General features: G+C 64.9%; 1 protein-coding gene across 1 annotated transcript in view; it reads left to right on the forward strand.

The window, feature by feature from the left end:
• Nucleotides 1-10,747, forward strand: part of SDK2 (sidekick cell adhesion molecule 2) — a 46,178-nt gene extending 35,431 nt beyond the window's left edge. The window contains exons 21-45 of the mRNA XM_027725386.2: nucleotides 222-413; nucleotides 506-627; nucleotides 698-807; nucleotides 1,001-1,151; nucleotides 1,258-1,495; nucleotides 1,575-1,690; nucleotides 1,882-2,071; nucleotides 2,272-2,370; nucleotides 2,673-2,867; nucleotides 2,945-3,146; nucleotides 3,313-3,416; nucleotides 3,548-3,618; nucleotides 3,768-3,903; nucleotides 4,532-4,588; nucleotides 4,840-4,941; nucleotides 5,105-5,220; nucleotides 5,643-5,829; nucleotides 6,234-6,371; nucleotides 6,452-6,613; nucleotides 6,724-6,849; nucleotides 7,166-7,330; nucleotides 7,623-7,763; nucleotides 8,370-8,508; nucleotides 8,820-8,946; nucleotides 10,284-10,747. Coding sequence (XP_027581187.1) covers nucleotides 222-413; nucleotides 506-627; nucleotides 698-807; nucleotides 1,001-1,151; nucleotides 1,258-1,495; nucleotides 1,575-1,690; nucleotides 1,882-2,071; nucleotides 2,272-2,370; nucleotides 2,673-2,867; nucleotides 2,945-3,146; nucleotides 3,313-3,416; nucleotides 3,548-3,618; nucleotides 3,768-3,903; nucleotides 4,532-4,588; nucleotides 4,840-4,941; nucleotides 5,105-5,220; nucleotides 5,643-5,829; nucleotides 6,234-6,371; nucleotides 6,452-6,613; nucleotides 6,724-6,849; nucleotides 7,166-7,330; nucleotides 7,623-7,763; nucleotides 8,370-8,508; nucleotides 8,820-8,946; nucleotides 10,284-10,640 — 3,743 coding nt within the window. The 3' untranslated portion in view covers nucleotides 10,641-10,747. The remainder of the gene's footprint in view (nucleotides 1-221; nucleotides 414-505; nucleotides 628-697; nucleotides 808-1,000; nucleotides 1,152-1,257; nucleotides 1,496-1,574; nucleotides 1,691-1,881; nucleotides 2,072-2,271; nucleotides 2,371-2,672; nucleotides 2,868-2,944; nucleotides 3,147-3,312; nucleotides 3,417-3,547; nucleotides 3,619-3,767; nucleotides 3,904-4,531; nucleotides 4,589-4,839; nucleotides 4,942-5,104; nucleotides 5,221-5,642; nucleotides 5,830-6,233; nucleotides 6,372-6,451; nucleotides 6,614-6,723; nucleotides 6,850-7,165; nucleotides 7,331-7,622; nucleotides 7,764-8,369; nucleotides 8,509-8,819; nucleotides 8,947-10,283) is intronic.
• Nucleotides 10,748-11,722: the final 975 nt, after the last annotated feature.

An 11,722-nucleotide genomic window follows, 5' to 3' on the forward strand; every position in this document is an offset into this window, starting at 1 on the left:
CCTCTTCCCATTCCACAGCATCTTCCCCTAGTCCCCTTCTTACCTTGGTCCTCTTTGCACCCTGTAACATCTTCCCCCGATCCTATTCTCACCCCACAGCATCTCCCCCTGTTCCCATTCCCACCCCACAGCATCTCCCCAGTGTTCCCTGCCCACCCCTGGCCCCGCTCAGCCCCTCGGGGTGGGCAGTGCAGGGGGCTGACCCAGGGGGTGCATTCCAGGCTACCGGATCTCGTGGGAGGAGTACAACCGCACCAACACGCGGGTGACCCACTACCTGCCCAACGTGACCCTGGAGTACCGTGTCACCGGCCTCACCGCCCTCACCACCTACACCATCGAGGTGGCCGCCATGACCTCCAAGGGCCAGGGCCAGGTCTCCTCCTCCACCATCTCCTCAGGGGTCCCCCCAGGTGAGGTCGGCGGCACGGGGATGCCGGGGGGGCTGTGGGTGGTGTTGGGGGAGTGAGCGGCCAGTGCCACCCATCCCACCCTGTCCCCACAGAGCTCCCCGGTGCCCCCACCAATCTTGGCATCTCCAACATCGGGCCCCGCTCTGTCACCATCCAGTTTCGCCCGGGCTACGATGGCAAAACCTCCATCTCCCGCTGGCAGGTGGAGGCACAGGTAACGGGGGGTTCAGCAAGGGGGAGCGAGGGGGTGTTGGGGGGCAGCTCACCCCACTCCCATCCCACAGGTGGGCCAGAATGGCGAGGCTGAAGAGTGGGGGCTTGTCCACCAGCTGGCCAACGAGCCCGACACCCGCTCCATGGAGGTGCCCAACCTGAAGCCCTACACCTACTACAGGCAAGTGGCCAGGGCGGGGCTGGGGTGTCATCCCTGGGGGAACAGAGCCTTCTCACCCCCTGCTGTGACCCCCCTCGGTGTCTTCTCTAAGGGACCAGAGCCCTCTTGTTCCCCACCATGAACCCCCTCAGTGTCTTCCCCGAGGCACCAGAGCCCTCTCAGCCCCCACCATGACCCCTCTGTCCTCTCTCAGTTTCCGCATGCGGCAGGTGAACATCGTGGGCACCAGCCCCCCCAGCCTGCCCTCCCGGAGGATCCAGACCCTCCAAGCCCCCCCTGACATGGCACCTGCCAACGTCACCCTGAGGACAGCCAGTGAGACCAGCCTGTGGCTGCGCTGGATGGTGAGTGGGGTCTGTGCCCTATGGGCATGGGGATCACAGGGACTGGAGGGGGATGGAGGTGGGATAGCTGTGGGACATCAGGAGTGATGGTGTGTGTCTCTGCCAGCCCCTCCTGGAGCAGGAGTACAACGGGAACCCCGACTCCGTGGGGTACAAGATCCGGTACGCGCGCGCGGACGGGCGGGGGCAGCCGGGGGTGCACGTGATCCGCGACCGCGTGGAGCGGGAGTTCACCATCGAGGACCTGGAGGAGTGGACCGAGTACCGGGTGCAGGTCCAAGCCTTCAACGCCATCGGAGCGGGGCCCTGGAGCCGCTCGGTGCTGGGACGCACCCGGGAGTCAGGTACCGCTGCCCACCCCGTGGCACTGGACAGCCACCCCGGCCGATCCAGCCACTGACCCTCTCTGTCACCCCCCTGCAGTGCCCTCCTCTGGCCCCAGCAACGTGTCAGCACTGGCCACCTCCTCCAGCAGCTTGATGGTCCGATGGAGTGACATTCCCGAGGCCGACTGCAACGGCCTCATCCTGGGCTACAAGGTGAGCTCCTGTCTGCAGCCTTGCCCATCCCCTGCCTGTGCCCTGCAGCCTCATCCACAACCTTGGGAAGCATGGCTTTCCCTGGGGGGAATCACCCTGCACACTGCCGGGTCCCCAGTTGTGCCACTCTGCCGAGCTGGTACCCACGGGTGCCAGCCTTGCCTGGCTGTGTCACACGGGGTCTGTTGCAGGTGATGTACAAGGAGAAGGGCTCGGAGGGCCGTGCCCAGTTCTGGCTGGCAGAGGGCAATGCCTCCCACAGTGCTCAGCTGACTGGGCTGGGCAAGTACACGCTGTATGAGATCCGTGTGCTGGCCTTCACCAGGATCGGCGACGGCACGCCCAGCCGGCCCCCCGTCCTCGAGCGCACCCTGGATGATGGTGGGTGACAGCACCTGGGTGGGCTCGGGGGCCCCTGGGTGCCTAAGGTCATCCCATCCTATCCCATCCCGTCCCTGTACCTTGGGGTGATCCCTCTCCCCCTGACCAGGACACCCAGGGCTCCCGTTCCCAGGAGATGGGATCTGGCACTTTGCCCACACTCATGAGCTCCCTGGTGAACCCCATCTCTCCCCCTCCAGTGCCCGGGCCCCCCGTGGGGATCCTCTTCCCCGAAGTGAGGACCACCTTGGTGCGGCTGGTCTGGCAGCCGCCCGCAGCACCCAACGGCGTCATCCTGGGTAGGTGGGGAGCCATCTCTGTCATGCCATGCTGGGATGCTCTGCAGAGGGGTTCAGAGGTCCTGTGGGAGCAGGAATCAGTGTGGGGAGGGAGAGACCAGCTCCCTGCGATCCCCTGAGCATCTCGGAGCCCTCAGGGCTGGAGTTCCCCACTTGAATGTCGGTCCCTGGGTGGGTGTGAGGGAGCCAAACCCCCAGTGCTGTCCCTGTGCACAGGTTGGCATGGAGGGAGCGGCACACACAGAGGTGGCCCAGGCTGGTGTCGCCTCCCCAGCCCCACCTTCCCTCTCCCTTGCCCTCAGCTTACCAGGTCACCCACCGTCTCAACACCACGGCGGTGAACGCGGCGGCCGTGGAGGTGCTGGAGGCGAGTGCCCGGCAGTTCACGGCCACCGGGCTCCAGCCCGAGGCCACGTACCTGTTCCGTGTCGCGGCGCAGACCCGCAAGGGCTGGGGGGAGGCGGCCGAGGCCCTGGTGGTCACCACCGAGAAGAGAGGTAACGCTGGGGGGTGCGGCCCGGGGCGGGGGGCTGTGCGTGCCCACGCAGTGCTCCCAGCCCTCTGCCTCCCCCAGCCCGCCCGCAGCCCCCCGGGAAGCCGCTGGCACAGCAGGAGGAGGTGCGGGCGCGCAGTGTGCTGCTCTCCTGGGAGCCGGGCAGCGACGGGCTCTCCCCCGTGCGCTACTACACCGTGCAGAGCAGGGAGCTGCCCGACGGAGAGTGGGCTCTGCACTCCACCACTGTCAGCCACAACGCCACCGCCTTCGTCGTGGACCGGTGAGGGGGCTGGGGGTGATGGGGAGCTGGGGAGAGGATGGGGAATGCTTTGGGTAATTTGCCTGTGCCTCAGTTTCCCCATCTGATGAGAAGTGCTGGCCTTGTGGACTGGCTCAGGGGGTCACCTGCTGGCTTCACTGTCCCCATCCTGCTCTGCTCCCCCCAGGCTGAAGCCCTTCACCTCGTACAAGTTCCGCGTGAAGGCGACGAACGACATCGGGGACAGCGAGTACAGCGAGGAGTCGGAGTCGCTCACCACCCTGCAGGCGGGTCAGCACTGGCTGCACCTCCTGGGGCAGGGAGACGGGGTGCCCCGCTGCCCACGGAATTCCTCCTGTGCCCAGGGCATCCCCCCTGCCCTGGGCATCTCCGGAGCCTCACCACCCTGTTCTCTCCCACAGCCCCTGAGGAAGCTCCCACCATCCTCTCCATCACCCCGCACACCACCACATCGGTGCTCATCCGCTGGCAGGTGCTGTCCCCTCTGCCTCACGGGGTGTCACAGGATTGGCCTCCTGGCCCCTTGGGAGGTGGCACTGAGGCGTTCTGGGGACAGCCACCTCGGGGTGCCGGGGAGCCCTGGGTCAGAGCAGCCCCTCACTGTCCTCCCTCCCCGTGCAGCCCCCGGCCGAGGACAAGATCAACGGGATCCTGCTGGGGTTCCGGCTGCGGTACCGGGAGCTGGTGTACGACAGCCTGCGCGGCTTCACCCTGCGCGGCATCGGCAACCCCAGTGCCACGTGGGCCGAGCTCACCCGTGAGTGCCCATGGCCCCCCAACCCTGGGGCTGGGGGGCTGGGGGTGACCCGGGGGTGGCAGGTGGGGGATGGGACAGCGCAGCTTCCTGTGCACCCCGGCCTCTCCTGGGTACCAGGGTCAGGCTGTGCCCCTTGGAGTTGTCACCGGGTCCCTGGTGCCACCAGGTCCGTGGTCTCTAACATGTTTGTGTGCTGTCACTGGCTCTGTCCCACTGTGCACAGCCCCCGTGTCCCTGTAGCTCAGGTGTCTGTACCTAACACGGGGGTCTGTGTGATGTCCTGCTGTCTGTCTGGGTGTGCTGCTGTCCTCAGCCCCCACAGGGAACACGGTCACATCCATGCTGGGGACAGCAGGGACATGGGTGGCAAGGGCAGTGCCTGAGACAGGACCTTGCCCTGTCCCCTGTGGAGACCCCCAGCTTGTGCCACTCAGGAGATGGGGCTGGAGGATGGAAAGGCTCCTCAGTGCTGTGACAGCCCTGCTGGCACCTGGGGGTGATGACAGGGCCCTTGCAGAGGACTCCTGGCCCACCCTGGGGGATGGCCATGCTGTGGTGGGCGCTGGGAGGTGGGGGCCCCCCCGTACTGTGTGTGGGACTAACCTGCTCTCCTGCCCGTGCTGCCCAGCTGTCTACGCCGTGCACAACCTCAGCGAGGTGTCCCTCACCCAGTACGAGCTGGACAGTAAGTCACCGCTCCCCTGTGTCCCCCCGTGTCCTCCCCACTGCCACCCTTGTGTGTCCCTCCCCTCCGTCTGCCTGCACTGCGGGATGAACTGGGGCACCCAGGGACCCCTCTGCCTGTCTGCTCCGGTTGCTCCTTGGGGACAACCCCTCTTCCCCAGCGAGGGGGGCTCTGCCGGGTCCCCTGGGGGTAGCAGGACCCCCCCACCACCACAGAGAGGGCCTTACTCACCCCTTGTCCCTTTCCCCCAGACCTGAGCAAGCACCGGCGCTACGAGATCCGCATGAGCGTGTACAACGCCGTGGGAGAGGGGCCCCCCAGCCCCCCCCAGGAGGTGTTTGTGGGGGAAGCAGGTGAGTCCCTGTGGGGATGCCCGCGGCCGGGGGCTGTGGGGAGGGGGCTCTGCTGCCCTGGTACCCCACACTGCCCAGTGAGGCAGTGCACCCCCCACGTCAGTGTTGGGGTTCCCCTCCCTGGTCCCGGCTGGGCGGTGACATCTCCCCTCCCTGGCTGCAGTGCCCACCGGAGCGCCCCAGAACGTGGCTGTGCAGGCGGCCACGGCCACCCAGCTGGATGTCACCTGGGAACCGCCACCCGTGGAGAGCCAGAACGGGGACATACAGGGCTACAAGGTACCTCCTGGCAGCCAGGAGGGGCTCGGGGACACGGGGGGCTCTGGGGAACTGCTGCGTTCCTGGCGGGCTCTGGGTGTCCTGGGAAAAGCTGGGAGGTGCGTGAGTCTTGGGAAGGGATTCTGGGAAGATGCTGGAAGATGCTGGGTATCCCGAGGAGATGCCGGGTGTCCCATCCCGGTGCCGAGCGGCGGCGGGGCGGCAGGTGGCGCCGTCGGCCGTGGAATGTGGCCGGGATGCACCGGGATACATCGGGATGCAGCCGGGATGTGTCGGGATGCAGCCGCGATGATGCATCGGGTTGCTGCCGGCGTGCAGGGCTCTGTGGGGTGTTTGGGCACAGCAAAGGGCTCAGGGAAGGCGAGGTGGGTTGGATCCATGCGTGACCCAGGTCTCCATGCCCTCTCCTGCCGCTCCTGCAGATCCACTTCTGGGAGGCGCAGCGGCAGAACGAGAGCGCGCGGGTGAAGACCCTTTTCCTGCCCGAGAACGGGGTGAAGCTGAAGAACCTGACGGGCTACACCTCGTACTGGGTCAGCGTCGCCGCCTTCAACGCCGCGGGAGACGGGCCCCGCAGCCCCCCCGTGAAGGCACGGACACAGCAGGCAGGTGGGGCCCGTGGCACAGCCCCCCAGGCTCCGTGGGGAGCTGTCTCCATGGGCGGGTGTCTCCTTGGGTCTGACTCCAGGGATTCCCCTTCATCCCAGCTCACCCCAGCTCCTGCAATCCCAAGCAGAGCAGCCCTGGGCTCACCCTGGAGGGTTTGTGGGTTGGGGGCACATGGAGATGGAGGTTTAAGCTGAGTTTTGAGAAGGAGGAAGGTCTGGGGAAGCGAGACAAGGAGATCTCAGTCCCCCATGGAAATGGCAGGGTCTTTGCTGCAGAGGGGATGGGGCACAGAGGGGTGTGAGTTGATTGCCACCGTTAGGGTGGAGGCAGGGAGAGGGGCTGGCTTGAGCTGGGAGTGTCCCCTGGGAGCTCTGAGCTGGCCCTGCTGCTCTGCCCCCTCACAGCCCCCAGTGCCCCCGGGTCCATCCGGTTCAGCGAGCTGACCACCACGTCTGTGAACGTGTCCTGGGAGCCACCACCGCTGCCCAACGGCGTCCTCGAGGGCTACAGGCTGGTCTACGAGCCCTGCACGCCCGTGGATGGTGAGGGCTTGGCTGGGCTGTGCTCGGGGGGCAGCTGGGAGGGCTCTGGGGGGGACCCAGCTCAGCCTCCGTCCCCACAGGTGTCAGCAAGATCGTGACGGTGGACGTGAAGGGGAACAGCCCCCTGTGGATGAAGGTGAAGGACCTGGCTGAGGGGGTCACGTACCGGTTCCGAATCCGGGCCAAAACCTTTGCCTACGGGCCGGACGTTGAGGCAAACATCACCACGGGGCCTGGGGAAGGTACGGGGGACGTGGGGGGGATGTGGTGGGGTCAGGGGGAGATGTGGTGGGGACTGGCATAGCTGTGTGCCAGTTCATGCCCCCTCCCTCAGCTCTGCTCTGGTCCCCAGGTGCCCCCGGCCCCCCCGGCGAGCCCTTCATCTCCCGCTATGGCTCAGCCATCACCATCCACTGGTCGAGCGGGGACCCCGGCCAAGGGCCCATCACCAGATACGTCATCGAGGCCCGTCCCTCAGGTACTGAGCTCCTCTGCTTCCCGTCCACACCTCGATACCAGACGATACCAGACGTGCCCTGGGGTCAGGAGAGAGGGAAACTGTGGCAGGGAGTGCTGACCTGTCCCAGGCCACCTGACAGGCTGGGTTGGGGATTAGGACCCAGTGTCTGTGGGTTGGCCGTGTGCTGATCCGTGAGGAAAATACTGCAGAGCAGGGCTGGTGGAAAGGGCAGCACCCAGAGGGCACACGGTCCTGGATGGAGGCACATCAGCCCCTCGCCCTGGGGTGTCCTGCAGAACCAGCCCTTCCCTCCCAGCCCCCTTCTCTCTTCCAGACGAGGGGCTCTGGGACATCCTCATCAAAGACATCCCCAAGGAGGTGACCTCCTACACCTTCAGCATGGACATCCTCAAGCAGGGGGTCAGCTATGACTTCCGTGTCATCGCCGTGAATGACTATGGCTACGGGACCCCCAGCACTCCCTCCCCCTCCGTGTCAGGTGGGCAGCACGTGGGTGTCCTGGGGGGTTGCTGTCCCCCCTGTGCCAGAGGGAGGGCCCTGGTGTTGTTCTGTTCTCATGGCCATCACTGAAAGCCATCCCCTGGCTCCTACAGAGTCCCAAATTCCACTGTCAGCACTCCCATTCCAAAGCTCCCTGTTATCCCCTTACCACGTGCATCCAGGTCTTATAAAATTCCCCAAGGGACGCCGTGCCCTGCAGTAGGGTCTGCGCATCCAGACTAGTTGTCCCCCACGCCTATCCCCCTCTGACCCTCCCTGCTGTGCCCCAGCCCAGAAAACCAACCCATTCTACGAGGAGTGGTGGTTCCTGGTGGTCATTGCCCTGGTGGGGCTCATCTTCATCCTCCTCCTTGTCTTCGTGCTCATCATCCGCGGGCAGAGCAAGAAGTACTCCAAGAAGTCAGACTCAGGTGAGTGTGGGAGTGTGCTGGGTGGTGACAGGACCCTCCAAGTGCCAGCCCTGATCCCATGGGAGCCTCCTGGGGGTCTCCCTGCCTGCCTCTGGGGTCTGAGTGGAGCGGTGGGAGCCTCCCTTCCTGCCTGCCTTGGGAACAGCTGCCCCAGGGAGCCAGTGACACATGATAAGAATGCTGTGGCCTTCCCAGAGCACACTGGGAGCTAAAGATTAAATAACTGACTTGTCCCACAGTCAGCTGCAGAGGCAGGGCAGCCCGGGGGCTTGCAGAGGTCACTGGGATTAGCCAAACACAGCTCTGTTTTCTTAGCTCTATCAAGGGCTCAAATTGTGGGGAAAATCCAGACCTCCTCGCTAAGCAAACAGCCCCAGAGCTGGGAGCTGCAAGCACTGGGGCAGCTCAGGGGGCTGAGCCAGGGCAGGCAGGCTGGGCATGGCCCATGGCACTGAGCACAGGGCTGGCACCTCCTGGCTGTGGTCACTCTGGAGCCAGCACAATTCCTTCTGGACCATTCTCCAGCCCCCCTGTGCAGGGCCAGACCCGCCCTGTGCTGTGCTGCCTGGGGAGGGTCTGGGAGAGGCTGAGCATCCCATCCCCCAGGGAACAGCTCCAAGGCGACCGCCCTGAGCCACGGGGAGATGGTGAGCCTGGATGAGGGCAGCTTCCCTGCCCTGGAGCTCAACAACCGGCGCCTCTCCGTCAAGAACTCCTTCTGCCGGAAGAACGGCATCTACACCCGGTAGGGACCCCCCACCACAGCCCTCTCCCCACACAGGGGGACTGTTTCACTCATCGTGTCCATTCCTGCTCCATCGTGGGATGGGCACAGGGCTGGGACCCCCGGGGGTGACCCTGTTCTGCCCCATGGCCCCTGAAAAGCTGGGACTCCCTGAGACCCCGTGGATCATGGGATCAGGGTTTTTTTGGGGGAATTGGCCAACCAGCTTAGGGATGGTCCCTGAGCCTGCCCTGGGAGTCGGCTGGAGTTGTCCCCAGGTGGCACAGCCCCGAGGGGAGGGGACACATGCTGACCCCCTGCCTGTCCCCGAGGTCCCCACCCCGGCCCAGCCCCGGCAGCCTCCACTACTCGGACGAGGACGTGACCAAGTACAACGACCTGATCCCCGCCGAGAGCAGCAGCCTCACCGAGAAACCCTCCGAGGTCTCCGACTCCCAGGTGACCACCCAGGGCTGCACGTGGGGATCCACTGGGGCAGGATGGAGGGTGCTGGGAGCCCTCCCTGGGCATCAGCCCTGCGCTCTGCCTGCCACGAGGCAGATCCTGGTGCTCGTTCGGGAATAGAAACGCTGCTCCTGCCCCATCCTGCTTTTCAGGCAGCAGCATCCCCATGGCTTGGTGGCACAGAGCCTGAGCGAAGCTGGCCCAGCCCCCGGCCCGTGTGCTGGGGATGTGACACCGTGGGGGGCTCATGGGGCTGCTGGGGACAGGAGCTGGGGGACGGGAGGTCAGCGGGGCTGGGGGACTGTCCCGCTGCCCGGTCGCTGGTGGCAACGTCCGCGGCTCTGCCAAGTCCACAAAATGCCACCTTTGTCTTGTCCCGGAGCAACGGGCAGCTGTGGCCGGGCAGGAGCGTGGCCATGGGAGCTCCCCGGGCAGGCAGCCCCAGGGAGGCCATGGGAGCATCACCCCCGGGATGGATCCCGGGCGGCATCTCAAAAGACGAGGCTGACGCCCAGGGGAAGGTCTGGGGGTCCCCGGGGCTGTCCCCGAGCAGGAGGGGACTGTCCCCAGGGGGGCCCCCCCTCGCTGCCCGCACCGGCTGTTTCCTTGGCAGATGCCAGCCCCGCTCCCTGCGGCCCGAGCGGGGCTCGAGTGGCTTTTGAGGAGCTGTGAAGAGCGGCGGGAGCTGGCGCTGGCGCGGGGCAGTTCCCACCGCCCTCAATGGGCCCTTTGTGCGCCGCCGGGGAAGCTGAATCCAATTACCGGCAGCGCCGAGGCAGAGCCCAAAAACACCCCTCCCGCCAGCCCCGGGGGCATTGCAGCCTCGGGGGGGGGCCAGGAACCTTTTGTATAAGGTTTTGTTTTGTTTTAGCAAGAGGCAGAAACCCCCCAGTGGTGCTGCTGCCGTCCCAGCCTCTAAATACTTTTGGGATGTGCTCGCCAGCATTCCCAAAAGAGCACTGGGAAAGCACCAGGAAAACACTGGGAATCCCAGAATCATTTAGGTTGGAAAAGACCTCTGAGATCATTGAGTCCACCCTGTGCCCGGTGCCCACCTTGTCCTCCAGCCCAGAGCACTGAGTGCCATGTCCAGTCCTTCCTTGGACACCTCCAGGGATGGGGACTCCAAACCTCCCTGGGCAGCCCCTTCCAGTGCCTGACCACCCTTTCCATGGAGAAATTCCTCCTGATGTCGCAACCTGAGCCTCCCCTGGTGCAGCTTGAGGCCATTTCCTCCTGTCCTGTTGCTGGTTGCCTGGGAGATGAGGCGTTTGGGGCATTTTGGGGCTGGCGGGTGATGCCCCCCCTCACTCCCTCATCCTGTGTTTCAGGGCAGTGACAGCGAGTACGAGGTGGATCCCGGGCACCAGAAGGCCCATTCCTTTGTCAACCACTACATCAGCGACCCCACCTACTACAACTCGTGGCGGCGGCAGCAGAAGGGCATCTCCCGGGCACAGGCCTACAGCTACACCGAGAGCGACTCGGGGGAGCCCGACCACGCCCCGCTCTCCAACAGCACCTCCACGCAGCAGGGCAGCCTCTTCCGTCCCAAAGCCAGCAGGACTCCCACCCCCCAGGCCCCCGCCAACCCCCCCAGCAGCCAGCCCGGGACCCTGTACCGCCCGCCCAGCAGCCTGGCCCCCGGCTCCAGAGCCCCCATCGCCGGGTTCTCGTCCTTCGTTTGATATTTAAACGGAAGCAAAAAAAAAAAAACAATCCACCACCAAACGGAGAGGAAAAAAAACTTGGAAAAAAAAAAAAAAAAAAACAAGAAGAAAAAAAACAAAAAAAGAAAAGCCCCAAGAAATTAAGAGGAAAAAAAAGCGGCGAGGGGGAGAAGAGGAGGAGGAAGGGGAGAGGCTGAAGGGCACCGCGGGGGAGCAGCCTCAGGCCCTGTTGGTGTTCCGCCTTCTCGGCAGCGCCGGAGCAGGAAGTGCTGTCCCCAGGTTGGGGAGCAAACCCAGCTCCCCTCTTTGGCCAAAGCTTCTGCATCGTGGACTCCTCGGGTGAGGTGGGGCAGGGGGGCTCTGGGTGCACTGGACGTTGCCCTTGGCACCCACGGGAGCTGCCCTGGAGCTGCTGCCGGACTCGCTGGGATCCCGTGGGTGCTGGGGGCTGGGTGAGGGGTCCCTGCTGTGCCAAACCCCAGCCCTTCCACTTGTGGCTCCCCCAGGACGTGGGGACAAGCAGTGACACAGAGACCCCCGACTGTGGAGGGGAAGAGGAGCTCTGCTGATCTTCGAACCTCTGGACATGAACCCCCTGCTCTGGACCCGCAAAGCCTTTGGGAGAAGGGGGCACCCCCTGTGCTGGGAACCCAGGGGACAATTAATTCCTTCCCTCGCTTGTGCCTGGCCCAGCACAGCCCCGCAGGAGAACCCAGGACTTAACCCCAGGAGAGCCCCGCTGGGGTGCACGTGGTGCTGAGTCCCCCCTGATTTTGCACCCCGGGGGATCTGGGGAGGACTCAAGTGGGGCAATACAGCAATTGTAACCCCCCCTTGGCATTTCTGGTGGTTTGGGGCTTTTTAATGGGGTTTTGTGCAGAGGCCTGAGGGCATTTAGGAGTGGCAGTGCCTGGGGGGTCCGTGGCCATGGCCATTTTGGGGGTCTCTGCACAGCAAAGCCCCTGCAGTGCCTATGAGTGAGCCAGCACCAGCCCGGCAGGGCCACGGCGCCCGGGCTGAGCCGAGGGAAATGCCAATAAACAGCCTGAGGATCAGTGTGTCACCTCTCTGTCACCCTGCTATGCCAGAGAAAGGGCCAG

The sequence above is a fragment of the Pipra filicauda genome, unplaced genomic scaffold (genome assembly GCF_003945595.2).
Source record: "Pipra filicauda isolate LSUMZ 115617 unplaced genomic scaffold, ASM394559v2 scaffold80_size11013439_pilon, whole genome shotgun sequence".
NCBI lineage: Eukaryota > Metazoa > Chordata > Aves > Passeriformes > Pipridae > Pipra > Pipra filicauda.